The sequence below is a fragment of the Protopterus annectens genome, chromosome 15.part0, assembly GCF_019279795.1.
Source record: "Protopterus annectens isolate FY-2018-M chromosome 15.part0, PAN1.0, whole genome shotgun sequence".
NCBI lineage: Eukaryota > Metazoa > Chordata > Ceratodontiformes > Protopteridae > Protopterus > Protopterus annectens.
The window spans coordinates 116,566,604-116,589,342 of record NC_056749.1 but is presented as its reverse complement, the minus strand read 5'-3'; the positions used below and the strand labels follow the sequence as shown (position 1 = coordinate 116,589,342).

General features: G+C 42.5%; 1 protein-coding gene across 3 annotated transcripts in view; it reads left to right on the top strand.

Moving 5' to 3' along the window:
- The window catches only part of SHROOM4 (shroom family member 4), a 1,399,869-nt gene that overhangs the window by 1,224,820 nt on the left and 152,310 nt on the right, over nucleotides 1-22,739 (top strand). For all 3 annotated transcript variants that reach the window (XM_044057534.1, XM_044057535.1, XM_044057537.1), the window contains one exon: nucleotides 14,888-17,528. In XM_044057534.1, the coding sequence (XP_043913469.1) occupies nucleotides 14,888-17,528 (2,641 nt within the window). The remainder of the gene's footprint in view (nucleotides 1-14,887; nucleotides 17,529-22,739) is intronic.

The window sequence follows — 22,739 nt, the reverse complement described above, 5'->3', positions numbered from 1 at the left end:
ACAGTGAATACACTTGAGCATCTACATTTATGGTAAGTGTACACAACTGTACTATGTTCTTCGTGTTTCACTGTTGCAGTCATCACACTTGGGTTGATTCCCAAAGCTAAGGATGGGTGGAGGCAGTCAAGAAGTGTTAGGGCTGGCTAGTAGGCCTTGCAAGACTGCTGTAGCAAATCCAGCCCTGGATTTGGAAAAGATACGCAAGTGGTAATGCTTGGTGAAGGTGTGTACAGAAGTCCAGGTTGCAGCTTCCAGAATGTCCCTGGCAGGGACTACCCTGAGAAATGCTGTAGAGGTGGAAGTAGTCCTAGTGGAATGTGCTCTGATCCCTTGTGGGTTAGGTTTTCCATGGTGCTTGTAGCAGAAATGGATGCAGTGTGCTATCCATTTAGAAATGGTTTGTTTTGAAATGGCCTTACCCTCTGCCCTTGTAGCAAAGCTGACTAGCAGCTGGTCAGATTTTCAGAAAGGCTTAGTCCTGTCAAGTAAGAACCTGAGCTGTCTCTGCACATCCAAGGAGTGCAGGATCCTTTCCCCTTTATTCTGAGGGTTAGGGAAGAAGGTTGGTAAATGGATGGACTGGTTTAGAGCCACACTGGACACCACCTTCGGCATAAAGGACGGGTTAGTCCTGAGGGAAACCCTGTTAGCATGGAAAATAATGAAGGGTTCCACAGCCATTAGTGCCTGTAACTCAGACACTCTTCTAGCTGAAGTTATAGCTAAAAGCAACGCTGTTTTCCAAGAGAGGAATTTTAACTCTGCTGAGGCAGCAGGTTCAAAAGGGGGAAGAGCGAGATTTTCCAGTGCAAAGTTAAGGTCCCAGGCAGGGGTGGGTGCTCTCCTAGGGGGCCTTAAGCTGTTAGCCCCTCTCAGGAACCGTTTCATGAGAGTGTGAGAAAATAAGGTGGCTCAGTATTATAATGAGCTGAGATGGCAGAGGCATGAATCTTAATGGAGGAGAAGGATAGGCCTCTGTGTAGTAGCTCTGCTAGGTAATCCAGGATTAGAGGTAAGGCGGGCACTGCTGTGTCCTTTCCTTTAGACTGATTCCAAGAACAATATCCTTTCCACTTTTCAGCATAGGATTTCCTAGTACTAGGACTTCTGGCTTCAAGAATGACGTCCAGCACCTGTTTGCTGAGGGTTGCTGGTGGGGTATTCAAGGGATAAGCCAGGCTGCAAGGTTTGGGGTTTTCAATTGTTGATGTAAAATCTGTCCCTCCTGCTGAGACAGCAGGGTAGGAGTCTGGTGTAGGTGCCAGGGTTGCACTGTTGTCAGGCTGCGTAGGAGTGGGTATCAGTGCTGGCACGGCCAGTCTGGGGCAATAAGAATTGCCCTTGGCCTGTCCTGTTTTATCTTGAGTAGTACTCTTGAGAGAAGGGGCAGAGGGGGAAAGGCATAGATTGAGAGGTTTCCCATTGGAAGGATAGGGCATCCACTTTCAGGCCCTGCTGTGAGGGTTCCTGGGAGGCAAACAGGTCCACCTCCGGTGTCCCCCACCTCTGGATCAGAAGATTGAAGGTGTTGGGCTCCAATTTCCACTTGTGTGGGTCTAGAAGATTTCTGCTTAAGTCATCTGTCAGTGAATTTTGTTTGCCTGTCAGGAATTGAGCTTGCAGATTTACTTGGTTGCTCAAGGCTGTGTTCCACAGGACCATGGGTAACCGACAGAGTGGGTAAGAATGGGTTCCCCCCGCTTGTTTATGTACCACATAATTGTGGTGTTGTCTGTTTTTATCAACAATTTCCTGGAAGGATTAGATGTTCATCGTGTTACCCTGTTGCAGTCATCACACTTGGGTTATCCTGTCGTCAGGCGGTCCCGCAGTCGGCCGGAATTCCAAAGTCTTGGTCTGGCGTCGGTTGCTGTCGCCTCTTCCCTGACGTCAGTGCGCCAGGGGTATATAAAATGCAACCGACGCCATTTTCTTCAGTCTTTCTTGCCGCGCGGTGCCCGAAGCAGAAGCAGTTTGCAAGTGCCGGTCGGCCGACACCTTAGATTTTCGAATTCGAATTTCAGACCGAAGTCTTCTTTAAAGCTAAGTACCCCATTGGGGAAACTTTTCTTGCCTCAGACCGATGTCCGAAAAAGTTAACAATTGTATTTCTTGTGGGAAGCAAATTTCTCATAAGGATTTTCATTCTTATTGCATACCTTGCCTAGGCCCAGACCACGACGTCACTACTTGTCGGTTTTGTGCTAGGTTTAATAAGCGTACTATTAAAAGACGCTTTGATTTTGCATGACACTACTTCGGTAGGAAATTTAACTACACCATGCCATCGGAGCAACCAACTACCGGCGTGCACAAAAAACACAAGGATAAGGACAGACAGCCCAGGCCTAAGCCAGATTCCGAGGCCTCGGCTGAGCCGGTCTCCGGTTCTCCGGTCCTCAGTGAGGCTCCGACGCAGCCCCTGACTACCGCAGATCTGGAACCCGAGACCGCTACGGAATTTTTGTCGGAATGCACCAGGCCGACGCAGCCATTTAGTTCAGGCCCTTCCGACGACATTGCTATAAAGGACGTCGGTGCTACAGAAACGCCATCGGTTTCTGAAGGCATTTTCAGACCGACGACCCTCACCATTAAAATGTTTTCTAAGACGAAGACTCCTACTAAATCTAAAAGGATTGCCCTTCAGTCTCCTGTTCAAGGCCCCATGCCTAAGAAACAGATGCTCAAAATGTCTGAAGATTTGATTTCTTTAATCAGGGGTTCCAGGCCCCCTCCTGACAAAAGGCCTAGACAAGAGGAAGACTATGCATCGTCTGAACAAGTGTCCATTTCTTCAGACTCCTCTGAGGACCAAGATTACTCCTTCTCTCCTTATGAAGATTCTGATGCTGAGGACTCTATTCTCTCAGCTTCTCCTCCTGAAGACTACTCCTTTGGGGAAACTTTACACACTATGAGGGAACATTTTCACTGGGAAGGTCAGGACTACTCCTGACTCAAAGAAAAGGCTCAGAGAGTTTCTTTTACTCCCCCAACACAGACCACTTGCCATCCCACCAGTTTTGGACATTGTGGATTATGTTTAGTTAGAATCCAGTTTGAACCCAGACTCTCTACCTTCTGCTCCGGCTAAGCCTGACAGATACTATAGAGTGCCTGATTCCCACAAATTTCTTTACAAAAGCCCTGTAGCTGATCCAGAGACAATCTCCCAGGGTCCCAAGGGGGCTAAGGCTTCTATGGCTAAAAACCCAGTTCCTTCTGAGAGGGATTCCAGAGCACTAGACAGGTGGGGGAAAAAGATTTACACCTCAGCCACTCTAGCTATGAGGGCACTGAATTGCCAATTTCACATGCTTAAGTATCAGCAATTCCTAATCTCTCAATTAAAGCAAAGAATAATCACTCTCCCTCAACAATCTGAATTGAAGGAAGTACAGGATCTGTTGCACGCCACTGAGCAGGTGGGCAAACATACCTTACAATGTGGGTTTGATTCTCTGGAGGCCTCCTGCAGAGCAGCTGTCACTGGGTCTGTTATACGCAGGCATGCTTAGTTAAAGGAACAAACTCTGCCTGATCATGTTAAAGCAAAACTACTAGATGCTCCCTTACAGCAGGATGTTCTTTTTGGATTAAAGCAGAAGAAGTTTTAAAGAAAATGGAGGATAAGGCAAAATCTATGCAGACAGTCAAAGATTTCCTACAGGTACAACCCCCTCGCTTCAGCAGAAACTGGCCAACAAAAAATTGGTCCTTTCCAGCTACTGACAGACCACAGAGGGGTAAATACAGACACCCAAGGGGCAAAGGACAACCACAAGCCCAGTATAAACCTCGCCAATGGGGCACTACAACACAGAAGGGAGGAGAAGACAGGTCCCAATCCACCAGAAGGCAAACTCAATGACTTCCACCTCATCTGGCCAGGCAATGCTCTCTTGGCAGCCCCCTTGGGGGGAAAACTAACACTTTTTGCAGACAACTGGCCCATTGTCACAAAGGACAAATGGGTTCTAGACATAATTGTACGAGGATACAGATTCCACTTTCACACCTTGCCAATGAAAAGAGGAATGCCAAACCTGCCACTAAATCAATGGGCAGAGGCACAAAAGCAAATTACAGCTCTCATGGACATGAGAGCCATTCAACTGGTACCTACTCGAGAGCAAGGCCAAGGAATTTACTCAAGACTCTTTCTAGTGCCCAGAAAGGACAATGCCTGGAGACCAATTCTGGACCTTTCAATTCTAAACACTTACAAGTACCCAAATTCAACAAGATGCTAACACTACAGCAGCTACTTCCCATGTTGGGCAAGGAAGCATGGCTAGTAATGTTGGACCTCAAGGAGGCATACCTGCATGTCCCTATCAGACAAAGTTGCAGAAGATACCTCCATTTCATTGCAGGTTCAACCCATTACCAATTCTCTGCACTGCCCTTTGGCTTATCTACTGCACCCAGAGTCTTCACAAAATGCCTGGCACCAGTAATTGCATACTGCAGACAAAGAGGAATTCAAATATATCCATACCTGGGCGACTGCCTCATCCAAGCAGAAAGCAAAGACATTCTCTTACATCATCTGGCCTTTGTAAAGCATCTACTAAACTGCCTGGGGTACACAGTAAACAAAAAGAAGTCAAAACTAGTACCTTCACAAAAAAATGACATTCCTGGGTGCCAGCTTGAATACAACGGCCCAGAAGGCTTATCTTACGCCAGACAAGCAACTACAACTGACTCAATATTTCAAGACAATGGCAACAAAGACCCAATTAACTGCAAGAAAAATTCTGCAGGCCTTGGGCTTCATGGCATCTTGCATACTACTAATGCCATTTGCAAAGCTGCATATGAGGAAATTACAGTGGTACCTAAAAAGCGTATGGTCTCAACACAGCCACAGCTTGGACACAATGATATCTCTCATTCCCTGCCTACAACAGGAATTTCTGTGGTGGTCACAGGCATGTCACCTCAACAAGGGTCAGCCTCTCACCTTGTCCCCAGCCAGGCAAACTATCACAACAGATGCTTCAGATTACGCCTGGGGGGCACACATGGCAAGGAAATGCGTTCAAGGCCTATGGACTGCAGATCAAAGAAATCTGCACATAAATCAAAAAGAGATGCTAGCTGTGCAGAAAGCTCTGACAGCCTTCAAGGATCTATTACATCCAGGACAACTTGCAATAAAGACGGACAACACCATAGTAATGTGGTACATAAACAAACAAGGGGGTACACATTCCTACCCTCTATGCAGGCAAGCAATGATCTTATGGAACACAGCTCTGGCTTACCAAGTTCAGTTACAAGCTCAATTCCTGCCAGGACAGAAGAACACATTGGCAGACGACCTCAGCAGAAACATCAAGGATCCCCACGAGTGGAAACTAGATCCACAAATATTTGCAATGATAACATAAAAATGGAGCCTTCCAGACATAGACCTGTTTGCCAGTCCTCAAAACTATCAACTAACAAAATTTTGTACAAGGACATTTCACCATCAAGCTTGGAAAGCAGACGCACTCTCTTTCAGTTGGAAAAACCTGACAGTATATGCCTTCCCTCCATTGCCTCTCCTCACAAAGGTTCTTCTGAAAGTCAAAAAGGAGAGACCACGACTGATTCTCATAGCCCCAGACGGGCCACGCCAGCACTGGTACCCGCTATTGAGAAATATGGCTCACAGCCCAGCATGGATATTGCCTCAAATCCCCCATTTGCTCACACAACAAAACAATCAGATTCTACACAGCCAGCTCAAAACTTTAAATCTGGCTGCATGGCAAATCTACTAAACATCCAACCAGCTCCTCTTTCCCAAACAGTTCTGGATGTTATTCTGGAAGCCAGGAGGCCAAGCACCAGGAAGGCTTATTCGGACAAATGGAAAAGGTTTTGTATCTGGAACCAAGCTAAAGGCCAAGACACAATTCAGCCTCACATGCCTCACATTCTACAGTATTAAGCTGAGATGTTGCACAAAGGACTTTCTTTTTCCTCCATTAAAATCCATGCTTCAGCTATTTCAGCTCACTACAACACGGATCCACCTTTATTTTCACATCCTCTTCTAAGGCAGTTCCTCAGAGGGGCAAAAAAACATTAGACCACCCAGGAGAGCTCCTACACCAACATGGGACCTCAGCTTTGTTCTGGAAAACCTAACGCTTCCTCCCTTTGAACCAGCTTTCTCTGCAGATCTTCAGTTCCTATCATGGAAGACTGCCCTGCTGCTAGCAATAACTTCAGCTAGAAGAGTCTCAGAGCTACAGGCACTAATGGCAGTGGAACCTTTCCTCATTTTTCATCAAGACAGAGTTTCTCTATGAACTAATCCTTCCTTTATGCCTAAGGTGGTTTCCAATGTGGCTTTAAATCAAACCATCCACTTACCCACCTTCTTCCCAAATCCACAGAACAAAGGTGAGAGACTCCTGCATTCCTTGGACATTCACAGGCAACTTCATTACTACTTGGACAAAACTAAAGTTTTCAGAAAATCTGACCAGCTCTTTGTATCCGATGCTACAGCTTCTCAAGGAAAGGCTATATCAAAACAGACCATTTCTAAATGGATAGGTCACTGCATACGTTTCTGCTATACCCATCATGGGAAACCAGTCCCTGCTACCATTAGGTCCCACTCTACCAGGGCAACAGCTACTTCTACAGCCTTTCTCAGGGGGGTTCCAACCAAGGAGATTTTAGAAGCTGCAACTTGGAGTTCAGTACACACCTTTACCAAACACTATTACTTACCTCTTTACTCTAAGACCAGGGCAGGCTTTGCCACTGCAGTTCTGCAGGGCCTTATAGCCTCCACTAACCCTCTATGATACCTCCCCCTTCCTTAGCTTTGGGATTCATCCCAAGTGTGATGACTGCAGCAGGGTAACACGATGAACATAGTACAGTTTTGTACCTACCATAAATGTAGATGTTCGAGTGTTCACCCTGCTGCAGTCCAGGTTACCCTCCCTCCATCCCCTCTGATCTACTGGCTAAATCTCTTCAACACCTTAGTGATGTATTTGCTTATAGCTGAAGGGATTTTGTGTTTGTGCAGAGGTTACTCCATTTGGTACTAATTTCTGACCACCTTTTTGGGAGCACCTGACATCTGGGGCAAGAAAAACTGAAGAAAATGGCGTGGGTTGCATTATATATATACCCCTGGCGCACTGACATCAGGGAAGAGGTGACAGCAACTGACGCCGGACCAAGACTTTGGAATTCCGGCCGACTGCGGGACCGCCTGATGACAGGATAACCCAAGTGTGATGACTGCAGCAGGGTGAACACTCGAACATCTACATTTATGGTAGGTACAAAACTGTACTGTATCTGAAAGCTGTCAGAGCATTCTGTACAACTAGCATCTCTGTTTGATTGATGTGCAGGAGAATCTGTCCTGTGCTCCAGTGGCCCTAAATGCATTTGCCTGCCATATGAGCCCCCCTTGCATAGTCTGATGAGTCTGTTCTCAGGGTTTGGGTGGCGAGGGGTTGAGTGAAATGCAGTCCCTTGTTGTGGTTGCATGCTTCTGCCCACCAAAGGAATTTTGCCCTTAGACAAGGTAAGATAGGAATGACTGTTTCCAGGTCCTGAAAATCTTGGCACCAAAGACTTTTTAAGTACCACTGAAGTTTCCTCATATTTTTTTTATTTATTTATTTACATTTGTTGGCCGGGAGTGTCATATGCAGTCTTGCATATGGAATTAGCAGAATACATGAGGCCATGAACCCTAGGGCTTGCAATATTTTTCTTGCAGATAGGTGGGTTCTGGTGGCCATTTGAAGTAGTTTGTCAGCTAGACCTATTTTTCTGAAGTTTGTCAAAGCTTGCTCCCAGGAATACAATCTTTTGACTGGGTACCAATTGTGATTTTTTTTCGTTGATGTGTACCCCAATGAAGTGAGAAGGCTTTTTACAAATACCAGGTGCTGAAGTAGCAATTCCTGACTGTTCACCTGAATCAGGCAGTCGTCCAAGTATGGGAAAATTTGGATATTTCTCTGTCTGCAGTATGCAGTGGCTGGAGCCAGGCACTTTGTGAATACTCTGGGCGCAGTAGAGAAGCCAAAGGGAAGTACAGAGAACTGATAGTGCATAAAGCCTGCCCTGAAACGTAGATATTTCCTGCATGACCCCCTTATGGGGATATGCAGATAAGCTTCTTTTAAGTCTAGAGTGACTAACCAGGCATCCTTGGCTAGCATAAGGGAGAATCTGTTGCAGGGTAAGCATTTTGAATTTTGGGACCACCAGAAAGGTGTTGAGAGTTGAAAGATCCAGGATTGGGCACCAAGAGCCCTCTTTTCTGGGCACCAGGAAAAGTCTTGAGTAGAGGGTTTGACTTAAATTGTAGGATACAACAAGCACACTATTCAAGTCAGACCACACAATATGCTTAGAAAATAAGTTAAAGTGCCCCTTGTTCAGATCAATACTACTATAATTAAAGATATTAAACTTATTGAAAGTGTACTTAAAATTTTCCTTCAAAATTTCATTGTTTCCCCCAACATCATTAACTGTCACCACCATCATGTTTGTTCTCCCCTCCACCACCACCCGTACCTGTAATCCTGGGTATAATAAGACTGATTCCTGTTCTTCAGTCTCTCCGACCTGCGGAGTAGTGGGTACTCTAAAGGGTCATCCCTATTCAGTTGATTGTTGTCCAAACTTTGTTCCAAGTCTCTATCATCCCTTCCCATTAGTGGTTCCTGTTGGTGGCCCACAATTGGCAGCCTCCTATAATCACTGGCCCCATTCTTATTTTACTTTGTATATTTGGGCAAAGGGTAACTCCTGTTCTCTCTATACTCTATTGCATCTCTCTCTATTTCCTTTTCTTCCTGTTAGTAATAACCATACATGTTACGTCTATACTTTTCCTTAAATTCATGCATTTATCCTTTTCAGAATTAACTGTGAACATAAGATCCTTTATGATGGTCATTAACCTTTTGGATCTGCTTTTGCAGAGTAACATTTCGTTTTCATTGTTTTATAATAGCCCTCATCACATCACTCCCACATCTAGCAAATGTACTTATTAGTTCATTGTAAAATTCAGTTCCTTTTTCTACATTATTTGAAACGTAAAAATGCTTAAACATAAACATTCTTTAAAATATGTGTTTTCAATATCTAAGGTTTTAAATTTCAATATTGCATCATGTAACTTGTTGATATTATTATTATAAGTGTCCATATCACTGTTCATTACTTGTTCAGATAGTCTTAAAGAATGTTTTTTAACAAGCCAAGCATTTAGGTTTTCCAGTTCATTATTAATGTAACTGTCACCTTGTCTTGTCATATTATGTTGTCCTGCCTCCAGTGTTTGTTCGTTGGAATTGGGTACCCCCCATTCTTCCTTCATTTCAGCTAAAATATTAGGTGTTCTTAAATAGTCACAGTCATCTCCGGTTGAATTAGACGCTCATCCAGCTCTATTCCTAGTATCCGTACCTCGCAAGTTGACTCGTCTTTGCCCTTCTCATGATGTCGCTTTCTAGTTCACTGAAAAGTTAATAAAGGAAGCTAAAGACATCAGGAATTGACCAATTGGAATAAGTAAATCGACCAATTGTGTTAACTGGCCAGTTATTTTGCGTATTTCACCCACATCCTCCTTCCTTGCCTTATCAGCTCCCGGAAGCATAGTCTTCCCTTCCATTTTCCAAATAAACGACAAAACCGACGGAAATCTTGGAATAGTGCTCAGAAGTACAAACCAACCAAGGAAATAGCCCTGAGCACACCAGAAAGGGTTTGATTCAGTTGTAGGATACAGCAAGCACTTTATTCAAGTAACACCAGACAGTATCCTTAGAAAACAAGTTGAAGTGGCCCCTACTATAATTACTACTTATTAATTATTTAATAATTGCTGTTTACTATAACTAATAATAGCTACATAACTACATCCTAAATCTACACAAGTGCATTGCTTGTGCACTTCAAATACAGGTTTCTGACTATAATCACATGATCAGAATTAACACTATTAAAAGCCACATGTTTTTTCAGCTGTTTTTACAAACTTAACAACTCTTACATTTTTATGTCTGTTTTTGAATGCCAGTTAGCAAAACTGAGAGTAGTCAAGCATCTGTTGATAAACCAACAACATTGCAGTATCAGCAGTTTATGACACTGCAGCGCTGGCCTGCAAAGCTAGTGCAGTTACTAAATCATCTCTCCTGGGACAAAGAGTATCCAATTCATATCAGCCACTTTATATGCATAACACATAACATATACCTAACTTTGCTGAACAGGTTACATAAACTGCAGTGAAAGAGATGCGCGCAGAACAACCTGCCGCCTTTACTCTAGCTATGCACAGCTGTGACAAGAAGAAAAAGGTTGATGACAATCCTTTTACTACCATCGATTCCTTACAGCTTGATCAAGTATAAAATTAAAGTGAGAGTTCTCAACAAGCTGCACGCAAGTTGGCAGCTGTAAACAGCTGAAGTTTTTTTTTTTTTTTTTAAATCTCCCGAGTCCCACTGCGAGAGTCTGGCAGGCTGTACGCTGGCAATGCGTGGTGGCATCATCCATAATTTTAAAATTGCAATGTTACATATAAAAAAAATTGAAAAAAAAAATCGGGAATTAGAGGGGCCAGTAGGGAATTCATTGCACCCCATTATTTTTTCCTCAAAACTGGTAACTATTGAGGAATTCGGTATCCTTGAGAAGTATGGCAGGAAAGCAGAAGACAGTGTGGTGAAGATGATTTGGGACAGACAGGAAGAAGACAAGAGGAAATGAATGCATTAAGTAAAGCAATGGATGGACTTGGTGAGAGAAGACCTGCAGCAGTCAGGCATGATTGTTGAAGACGGAAGGAGAGAGTGACACTGAGTAGACAAAGATGGTGACAGTTAATAGAACACCCTGACACCATGTAGAAAATGAATGAAAAAGGGGGTCATTGTTTTTGATGATAACACTGATGCTACTGATGATTCTTATTTCATTAAATTCTTACCAGGGGGGCATTGGGGAAGGCAGGGAGGACTGAGTGTATCTTGTCACCTGCTCCTTTTTAGGGAGAAGTTGGATTTCTTCCTTTCTTGCCAACAGCCGTCTGTGGAAGTCTGGGGCTTTTTTTCCAGACAGAAACAGTTATTTGGGGGTGTGCAACACACAGCTCTCAACCAAATATGGTAAAATCTGTAACTGAATTGGGGATACTTTCTAAAATATTAGTACCACTGAGATGTTAATAGAATAAGATAATGTAAATTAATATACATTTTGTGAAGTTAAAAGTATAGAACTCTATAATTATTGTCATTATTAAGTGCAACTCACCACCATGTCCCCAGAAGTCCTAGTTTTAGAAGGGATTTAAGAAGGACAGAGCTAAAATTTGTGTCAAAATCAGGGATACTTGAGAGGTCCAGACATATCATCTGCTGTGGATAATGTGTGGGCATGTCTTTAATGAAAGCACACATGGGCACGTACACACAGAATATCTATGACACCGTTACAGTGTCTGAATGAGAATAGAAGTTCAGGTAGAGCAGCAAAAAACCTTTCTGCCATCAGGATTACACACTACCAGGATGCCCCTTCCTCTGTACTTGGGGTTGGTGATTGAGGAGGTACACTAGGACCCAACTGATGCCATCCTGGAGATGGGGCAACAAAAATTGTGTATTTCAGCTCATTTCTGTTGAATTTGTGATGTGCACCTTACTAGATACTGCATTTGCAAATCACATATTGTCCACTTGAATAATACATTACAGCATTTCCTGATATTTTCTGTATTAAAAATAACGTTGACTTCATCTATTAAGGAAGTAGCTAAACGTTTTTATCTTTTGCTTTGTTTTTGCTGAAGTGCATATTTGTCTTAGACACTTACATGACTTTCCCCAAGCGGCCAGTCCATTTGAAAAACTCAGTAAAGAAGTAAAATATAAGGTCCATCAGTGACATAGCAAATAAATAGAAAGGTGCAGTACAATAGTTGTAATAATTGTAAAAATAGTACTGATAATGAAAGTAATAATAATAATACATTGTATTTTGCTTTGTTTCTGTTACGTGCATGTTAATGTTTTCGACACTTAGGACTTCCCTAGCTTTTTGGTGTAATCCAGTTAGCAAAATTTAAAGGAATAAAATAAGTAAGCTCAACCAATAACAAGGCAGATGTACACAGAAACAGCTGTACAAGCTTCACTGCCTGTTATATCTGATCTAAATAGTTTTTGTTGCAGTCAATGCCACAAAAGCCCATCTGCAACAGACAACATTAGAGAGGCATCATTTTATTTGGAAATGTATGATTTTTATAACCTGAAAGATATTTCATTATTTTGCTTTATGTTATAATTTTCTTGGCTTTTTCTGGGTGGGTTTTTGTAAAACCATAAATAATAACCTTTTCGTCAGATGGTCGTTTTAAGTGGACCACTGCATTTTTTTGTTTTCACATTTTCCAATGTACAAAGTGAACATTTTATGTGCTGCCCTTCAGAGCTGCAATTTAATGCAGCTTTTTAATATAAGTGAGTGTAATGTTGTCTGTGTTGGTCTGTGACTTTCTTGGTACAAGTTCATGTACCGGCTTTTGTAGAATCCAGCAGGGGGAAGCAAAGTGCTGTATCGTATCCGAGTGACAAGTCTATTTTTTCTTTTTTTTTCTTTCAGGCATTAGTCTTTGCTTAGAAGTTTAGGGAAAGACGAGACTCGGTTAATGAGGTGCAGTAATTGACTTCTTATTTTCGTTGCATACAGAGTATCTGTTTATAAATGAATCACCATTCATGTGATTGGGGAATTTTAAAGCATGGGAGTTTCATAGAATGTTAGTTGTAGTTGAACAAAAGTTGCAAGAAGGGTTTCTCTCTCACACATAAACAGACTGCTGCCAAGATTAGTTACAGTTTAACAGTAGTAACAAATTAAACTCTTCTGTGTGTTGGAAAATCAGTTCAAACTGTCTCTGTCTGCCTTTGTATTAGCCTGGTAAATGTGTAATTTATGTCTAAATTCACTCGATTTGATGCGTGTTCCATATTTAGTAACCTTCGCCTTGTACCTGTCTGCACTTGAGATAATTGGGAATTGTGACTCCTCCGACAGCTCTAGTCTAGATGTTTCTCTGCAAGTGACCAGTACAGTCGGAGTATTTTTTGTGGCGAGGTAATCTATCCCACAGCCACTATTACTGAAATGAAATGGGCCTGTTTGTATTAATGTATTTTATTTATATATATTTGTTCACTAGGATTGAACACTAATAAAACTAATTGCTCAGACCAGGTTACATCACAATGTAACAAAATAATGTACAGTACACAAATAACAGTGACTTACATTTATGAGTAAACATGGACTCTCTGAAACAATATATGCATAGAAGATACAACAAACCAAATATATGTACAGTTACATAAGTGGAATAGAACAGGAAGAACAGAGTTAAAGCAGGAGGAATAGAAGTGATGGAGATATAGGTAGTAGGAGGTATGTTAGGAAAGCTAATACAGAGACTGAATGAAAGAGGGGATTCGATTATACGTGTAGTGAATTTAGAGCACTAATGGTTCGGTAAGCGGAGTCAAAGTTTAGCATGAGTGAGTTAATCAGGTGGATCATGTATGTTGGAAGGGAAAGTACCAATTGGGGATATCAGTTTGTGACATTCTGTTTAGATGGACAGTTGCATTTAAACTGTTTTAGTATGTATTGTTTGAGCTGTGCCCTGTACACGATGAGTTTGTGTCTAGGTACTTGTGTATCTTATGCTTTTAAGTTCTTATGCATGTGTGCAAAAATGGTGTATTGAGGCAAGAGAAACATGCATGGCAGAAGCATTTGGTGCTCAGTATGATTTTGCTGACCCCTGTCAGGCACTTTTGTCACCATTATTACCACATGGTGAATGTGAGGGGATCCCTCAATAAATCAAAGCACTATCCCTAACAGGAAAATTCTTTAATGATTTTTTTACAGTTGATGCTGCTATGACATTCAAAGGAAATCTGTAGCATGTTTACACTGAGTTTTAGCTCAATTTGTAGAAATACCTTGACTTTAATCTTGAAGCTAAGCAGAATGCACTATTTATTTTTATTTCGCTGCATCTGTTGCATCATGAAAAGTGGAGTCCCCATTTTTTGGCTTTGTCTGTTTAAAGCTGTTCCTTTTTTCCCATGCTGCAATGTCCATGCTGCCATGGGCCATCCAGTTAGAAGTGATTCCTCCCTTCTGCTATGAAAATGCCTCTTAACTGTTTCTGAATTTGCAGACTATTCCTGATTTGACCTAATATCTTTACCTGTCACTTGTAAAATGTTTGATTTTTCTGGTACAATGCAAAGGGTTTACTGTCAGTAATGCCAAACACTGGAGTTCCACACGTTATTGTTCTGAAAAGGCATGTTGTTACAAAACAAAAATGTAAACTGTTTTGCTCCTTTGATCTAAGTTGCAGGCAAATAGTGCACAACCTGTGCTCTTACCATTAATTGTTTCTTTAATAGCCAATTGTATAGAACGAGTAAAGAAAAAATGTAGCATTACACGGACATTGAATTTTAACAACATGTCGGAAAATTAGTAGAAAACAGAAAAATAATTATTTTAATTTTTATAATTAAGTGCAGTACAGCCTACATTCAGATGAATTCCTTGAAAAGTCAGGTGAGGATATTAAAAAATGGCTTATAAAAATCTGTGTGAATCACGCATGATGATATTTTTACTGCTTTCCTAATTACCTGTAATAGAACTCATTGGATTGTGCTATGATTTTTATTGATTTAACTGTAGGTGAACTGAATTTGAGTAGTAATGTCATGGTTAGTATGACCACTGAGGGTCTGAGCTCATTTCTTTCTTTCTTTTTCAGTGACCTTTCTATGCAGTGGAACCAGCTTTCTCACCATTGCAGCACCGACCGAAGCAGTTCTCTTGGCAGCATGGACAGCTTAGACCAGCCTGGCCAGAACTGCCATGAGGAGAGTTTGTCCCTCGTCGATCAAAGTGTTTACCAGAACAAAAGAGACTCTGCCTATAGCTCTTTCTCTGCAAGTTCTAACACGTCTGATAATACTCTACCAATGAAACATGATATTTCTGCCTCAGTGGACAATGTTCTACACGGTTTGGGCCCTCACAAATACACAAGTGGTAACTACTATCAGACTAGCAAAATCACTGTTGATGACCCTGAAGATATTGGGTCTGCTTCTTCATCTGGGAATTCGGAGCATAGTTCCAGGTCTTCTTCATTGAGCTATGATCAGGGGATTACTACAAGTTCATTAAGGGTTCCTCCTCGGCCTCCAGTTAGAAGGGACAGTCTCAGAGCAGCTAAGCATAGGCCTATATCTCTGTATGCAGAGAAAGGAAAGGTTTCATCCCCTACGGACATGTTGCCTCTTACTGGACGTTGGACATCCGATACCTTGTTGTCACTGAGAAATAAAGAAGCAGAGGGCAAAGAAACTGATGACCTCAACTGGCATTGTAAGCCTTCTTGCCGCTCAAATGTTACCAGTGTAAAAGACAATCCCTTATCTGGCCACTTTTACAGACACAATTCACATGTAGACACTTGTCAACTGCATACAGAAGCAGTAGTAAATAAAGATCGGCCCTACCCTGATGGCTACAGTCAGGAAACTTTAAAACAAGAGCAGGCAACAGACGATTCATCTTGTAATGAATTCTGCAGTGCTGCTAAGGTAGTGGATGGTTCATCTGTGGAAACTCCCTTAAGTGACTGTGGTACACCCTCATTATTGGTTCCAGAACACTTGCACCCACATCCCGCACATAGACACAGCGCTCCCGAACAGCTGTTGTCCGCCCAGCTAAGTTTGCTGTCAGTAGCAGTTAACACTAAAGGTGTTTCTGAAGTGCATTGTACAAAAGATAGTCGTGACTGGACAGTCTCTCCCTTGCATTCTCCAGTCCTAGATCACAATTGTCCAAAGGATAGAAAGAGTTCTCAAGAGCAGCTCTTTGAAGAAAGTACCTCACTTACTGAAGATAAACAGCAGAGGACAGCTTGTATGTGGAAAGTACCAGATGTTGTGATTGGTAATGTCAAAAAAGATATGAGAAGAGAAAACTCTAACAAATATTCAAGTGGTCAAACATATGGTAGGACACATAAGCAACAAAATGACTTGGAAACTACCTTTAGTGTCCCTGGTAAGTCAAATGTTTATAAAGAGGACTCTCCTCCATTATCATCATCATCCTCATCACGTCACCTCAGTGAGAGTCGCACAGCATCAAGACCGGAGTGTAGTACAGATCCATTAGAAGAAGAGGCCAAAGATCAGGTCAACATGTCAAGAGTCACAAAGAAGCGACCTGCCCATTTTAGGACAGCCAAGATGCGGCATAGAAGTGATCGTTTTGCTACAAATCTACGTAATGAAATCCAAAAGAGGAAAGCTCAGCTGCAGAAGAACAAAGTCTCATCTGCTTTGCTTTATGGTGAAGAGACAGTGGAGGAGGTGAATGAGGTAGCTGAATACACTGCCTCCTCTGAAAGTTTAACTTCTAGTGTGGAGGACACTGGTTACACAAAGGTTCTAACTTCTAATCCTTCAGAAGACCTGAATGAGATCACAACTGACCAAGAACTTAAACTTAACAGAACTGAAAGGTACCAGGTTTTAGAAGACAATGTACCACATTCTTCTGGCGTACAGTGCAAAGCACCTTCTCCTTTTCCAGAAACAGTATGGAAAGCTCCTTCTCCTCCTCCTCCTCTTCCTGCTTCTCCTTCCTCACCATCACCACCACCTCCTCCTCCTCCTACAAAACCAGCTCCACATAAGACTGCTCCTCCTGTTTATCCCAAAACTGGGAGGTGTAAGATTTTAACAGAACAGATGTTGCAATCTCAGATAAACAGAGAAACGAAAACCAGCTCAGAAAAATTGGCAGAGGACCTCCAGAGGAGCTCAAGTACTCCACAAACTTCAGCAGAAACTGTTCTGTTACCCTTTGAAGCAAGGAAGAAATTTTTTGAAGAAAGCAGCAAAAGTTATTCAACTTCCCATCTGCCTAGCCTACATTTGCAACAGAACAAACCTGTATATGGCCAAGAACATGACTCCAGCTCTTGGCAGCCTCCAATGTCAAATGCTTGGGGTCTGAGAAGACGATCAGTGGATCACATATACCATCAGGAATCATTTTCTGGCTTTAATGCCACTCCCTACAGTGATGACCCTTCTCTGGCTCAAGGCCCAGAACACCTAATGTACTACACTCAAGGAAAAAGCCACAGTAAACCTGAGTGCTGTAGGTGTGCAGGCCACTGCATTCATGGCGTAGCAATGCATGGTTCTGATCTCTGCTGTAGTGGTACGGTGTACTCTGCACCTTGCAAAAGGAGTATCTGTCCTTCCAGTCATTATTTAATGAGTAGATCGATCAGCTGCTGCTGTCCTTCCCATTCAACAGTGATGGAAGAATATAACCCCATGAGAAATGTCCATCTTATGCGCCGAGAGATGTTAGTGCAGGTAAGCAGCAATGTCTTCAACACTTCGTGTCATGTAGCTAATATGTTGACTAGTCCAGGCAAGGTAATCACTGAGAGTCTAGGACATTTGAAGGACACACCCCTTAATTGATTATAAATTAACTAAATCCAGATGCTGAAAAACAAATGACTGTACACATCATCAAAAAGTAACAACATAACATAATTTTAAACTGTTTAATTTTATGTACATACTGTCTGTGTGGGGCAAAATTCTATATTTCATAATCAACTCCAAGGTTAATGCATGTTATGCAAAGAAACTAATTTCCTTTTCAGTTAACTATGTTTGTGACAGTGCATTATTTATTCGTCACACTCTGATCAAAATGACATTGTTGAATTGCTGTTTCCTGATAAGAAGATAATCAGTGCAACATATTTGGTCAAACTTCTTTGATGGCTGTTTTTTTCACTGTACTACCACTGATAAAATGTCCATCTTCTATTCATGGTTTGTGTGTACTGCCCCAAGATCCTTGTGTGAGCTGTATGTCTTATTAGTTGCTGCCCTGCAAAAAGAAAGAAAGAAAGAAAGAAAGAAGCCGCACCTACATGTATTCCCTTATTTCTTTTACTGCACAGCCACACCAGCTTCATCTCTGACTTGTGGAACTGAGCAGATAGTGATTTTGAATTTATTTACACAGGGGCCTGTGGTATACATTCATTAGTATGATGCGCTGAGGCCTGTGGTATACATTCATTAGTATGATGCGCTGAGGCCTGTGGTATACATTCATTAGTATGATGCGCTGAGGCCTGTGGTATACATTCATTAGTATGATGCGCTGAGGCCTGTGGTATACATTCATTAGTATGATGCGCTGAGGCCTGTGGTATACATTCATTAGTATGATGCGCTGAGGCCTGTGGTATACATTCATTAGTATGATGCGCTGAGGCCTGTGGTATACATTCATTAGTATGATGCGCTGAGGCCTGTGGTATACACTCATTAGTATGATGCGCTGAGGCCTGTGGTATACATTCATTAGTATGATGCGCTGAGGCCTGTGGTATACATTCATTAGTATGATGCGCTGAGGCCTGTGGTATACATTCATTAGTATGATGCGCTGAGGCCCGTGGTATACATTCATTAGTATGATGCGATGTAAACATGAAGGTGGCTAACGACAATGGGGCAAAGTTAGACGGGGTGGAGAGAGAGACATGACAGTGAGGACTGCTCTTAAAGTGATCAACACAGTAGTTAGCAGCAGAGTAGAAGTACAAGAAGAAGATGCGAGAATGGTGGTGTTTGTCCAACACACTTATAAAAATCTGAGTACAAACTCATTGCTTTGTCTACTCTGGCAACTTGTTTCAAAGGGTGTGCTTTTAATGAATTATCTGTAGTTACAAAGCAACGGATTAAGCATTTATCACCAACACTCAGTTTACAAGCACTGCATTTCAACAAGTATGTCTGCTGCATTGTGTTTAATCAGTTTTAGAATTAGTAGTACATAAAAAAATGAAGTCTAATAAGAAACGTCCTCTACAAACACCCTGTTAATATATATGTATAGGCTGTAGTGTATACGGAAGAGCAAGGTTTCAGCTTTATTCAGTGAACTGCTGAGTCATTAGAGCAAGAGATTCCAATGGTCTGAGTTGGACTGAGTTTTAGTTTATCGTTTTTTTGTTGAGTACTTGCATGTCCATTTCACAGATGAGGGACTGTAAATTGGATGGCCAAATCACCTTCATTGAAGTTTGTCATCAGTATCTCTGATATCATCTATAAGTCAGAAATGGTAGGCAGCAATCTAACTTTGAATTTATTTTCTACCAGTAAGAAGCCATTATCACCTTTTTGGGAGCTTGCATGCCTGGAGTTGGCTGGATACTCAAAATGGCGCACTGTCACCCACTGAAATCTGAATGTACATCCGCCACTTCTTTCATTTTTATTAATTTTCTTGCGCCGTTTGGGTATCGATCCTTGTTTTTTTCTTGTGAAAGTTCTTGCATCTCGTCCTTTGCTTACTTCCCTAAAAGGTACATTCTTCTTTACCGCAGAATTTTTGGTGGTTACCTTAGGATTCTTTCTAAGGACTGGCTTGCAGCCTCTCCTCCAAGAGTTAACTCCAATCTTTCATTGGCCTTCCAGGCTGCACAAAGGAGAAAATGTATCTTAATTAAGGAGGACTCTGTCCAGTTTTGATCCCTAACTTCTTATAAGGGTCTGTATTAGAACACAAAACATTCAAAATGTTGAGTGTTCTAATATCGAACCCTACCAATCGAAAATACCAAACATCGAACGTTCAGAACAGCAGATTTTTCCCTAGGGAAAAAAATTAAACACATATAACACAAGCACACCAAACAAACAGCAATCCACACACATACACCTAAAATCTTACACCTAACCGTACACTAAACTATGCACACACCACTAACTATCCACTTACCTTAACCCTAAGGTCTGTCACTATCACACACTCACCTAACCCGCCCTAACCCTCATGTCCACACAATCGCACACATACCTAACCTGCACCCTAACCCACCCTAACCCTCATGTCCACACAATCGCACACATACCTAACCCGCACTCAATCACACACTTACCTAAAGCTGACCCGTAACTTTCCAACAGAGCGCTGAAAATACTGAAGCAGCAGAAACGGACAACCAAATTCTTTCCCTAGGAATGAATTTGTTTTTCTGCTTCTTCGATATTTTCAGTGTTCGCTGAAAATGGGTTGATATTAGAACACTCGACATTTTAAATGTTCGGTGTTCTAATATAGACTCTTATAACATCTCAGAGCTTGACACACCTTCACTTCTCTCAATAGGAGGTACATTGTATGGATTTTATGATGCCCTCCTCCTGCCTGATTAGTTTGGTCTCTCTACCACACTGTCCTATATTAGGAAAGGACCCCTTTAATCATTTAGACACACATCGACATACTTGCAGCCAAGGTTTTGTTTCCTGTCCTAGAGCCTCCCCTTCAGTCCAGCTGGTCTTGCAGCTGTGATACATGAGTGACAGGGGCACTCTGTCCCAGGTTCTGTAGTTCAGGGATACATGACGAGTGACAGGGGCACTCTGTCCCAGGTTCTATGGCTCAGGGATACATGAGGAGTGACAGGGGCACTCTGTCCCAGGTTCTGTAGTTCAGGGATACATGACGAGTGACAGGGGCACTCTGTCCCAGGTTCTATGGCTCAGGGATACATGACGAGTGACGGGGGCACTCTGTCCCAGGTTCTGTAGCTCAGGTGCCAGTTTTCAGCTGTTCGCAGGAGCTTATGTTGAGGGTGTGAAACTTTGACTATAATCTTGTTTTCTTGCCTCCATCAAGCCCAGTATAGGACTGTTTATGCTATGCATGGGTCCTTGTCAGACCATCTCCTAGTCCTCTCTTGGTTGAATGCAAGCCTGAGAAGATGGAAACTTCCATGATCTTTCTTCCTCCCTCACTGTGGTGAGTTCCAAGCTGAGGATTTCCTTGTCAAGCAGCTTTGGAAGGTGTCATTTTAAAAGCTTGGAGGCACCCCACATCTTTGTAAGCTGGGATAGCTGGAGCTGGTACTTTATGTCTACCCAGCAGACTGGACTAATAGCCTTGCTAACAAGCCTGCAGGCTGACATCTGAAGGACTTTGAGAATTTCTAGCATCCTTAATAGCCCATTTCATCTGCCTGTTATCCAGTGGACAGTGTGGCCTTGGAGGTAGAAAACTTGAGTGGGGATGTTTGTCCTTCTGTCACTTTGGGGATTAGAGAGTCCTGAACTTGCCATCAGTTTGTCCTGCATTCATCTCTTACTGTGGGTGCCAGTCCTTAATTCATCTCTCTCCCCTTGTTCCCAACAACATAGATGATCTCTCATCTGGAATGCTGCCTTATGGATGGAGCCATCAGCCTGACTAGAGTGACCAGTATTTCAGGAAGCCCATGTGGTGGACTTTGCTTGGGGTGTTAGCTTGAACCCCTTCTCCTACACATCTTCTGTTTGAATGAGTGGGTTGTTAATTCATGACTGCCTTTCATGCAGAATGCCTTCCTGGCTAAGAAGTAATCTCCTTTCTACTTGGGGGGAGGGGGTTGAGAGTCAATCTCTTAGCCATTTATATTTACACTTTCTAGGTAACAGAAGGAGTCATCCCAGGTGCTACTGGTGAAGGCTAATGTTATTCCAGATGGGCCTCTTCCTGTTGGCAGGTTGGTCATACCACAGATTTAAGTATTTTGCCTAGTCCAAAACCCAACATGGTCCACAGGGATCAAGGCCAGGACTTCAGCTACCACTGCTTCTGCAGAACAGCTCTTGCTAATTGATTAGATGGGAGTCTCTTTCAATCCCACTCTCTCCTTCCTTTTGTTAATAGTCTCCTCCACCAACCTTCATGGTACAAAAGAGACAAAATAGTCCAAACCTTCTAATCCTGGAAGTCTGCTTCTCTGGAGAGAGCCCATCTCATTTACTCAGCCTAACACTGTGTCCACCTTGGGAAGTTCTTTAGGAACCTTTTCTGTCCTTTCCAAGGTACCTCAGCTCCCTTCTGATGAGCTGTTGCCAGGGTTTTCCTTGATCAACTCTCTTTCAAAGGTCTTCTTACCTCTGGATCACCCTGGAGGAAAATGTGATTGGCCTGAGTTGGGAATATGGGAAGTATCTCCCACCCCTTCGACAAGATGGCTCAGTTGGAGGCTGCTCAGTAGCTTGAGGGAGATGTCTGTGTTATTTGGGGTCTCTACTTAAAAACAAAGGGATTGTTTGTAATTTAGGGCCTTGGTGACCCATGTTCAGGATGTCTCTTCTTTGAGTTAGCTAGAGTGGCCATTCAGGTAGTTTGCTTTTGTTGGTATATCAAAGGGTTCCATTCCTGCAAATCTGTGGCTGGGTGCAGATAGAGCCACATCTGTGCTCCTTCTCCACGAATTGTCTTTTCTTCTGAGCATCTCCCCCCAGGGGTGTACAGATGCTTGATGGGGGAATGGGTGGAATAGCCCATTTTGGACTTTCTAGATGCAGTCTAGGTAGCCACTGTTCCTTCCACTCTCCTTTTCCAGGAGGCAGGGCTTTGTCTACCAGTCAAGCGGGATAAATTATTTCACCTCTCTCCATCTTGGGCTGTTATCTTGAGCTTTTCTTGTGAAGGCTTTGGCTAGTTTCAAAACTTTTCAGAACTTACCAAGGGTATTTAGGTTCCTTTCTGCTTCA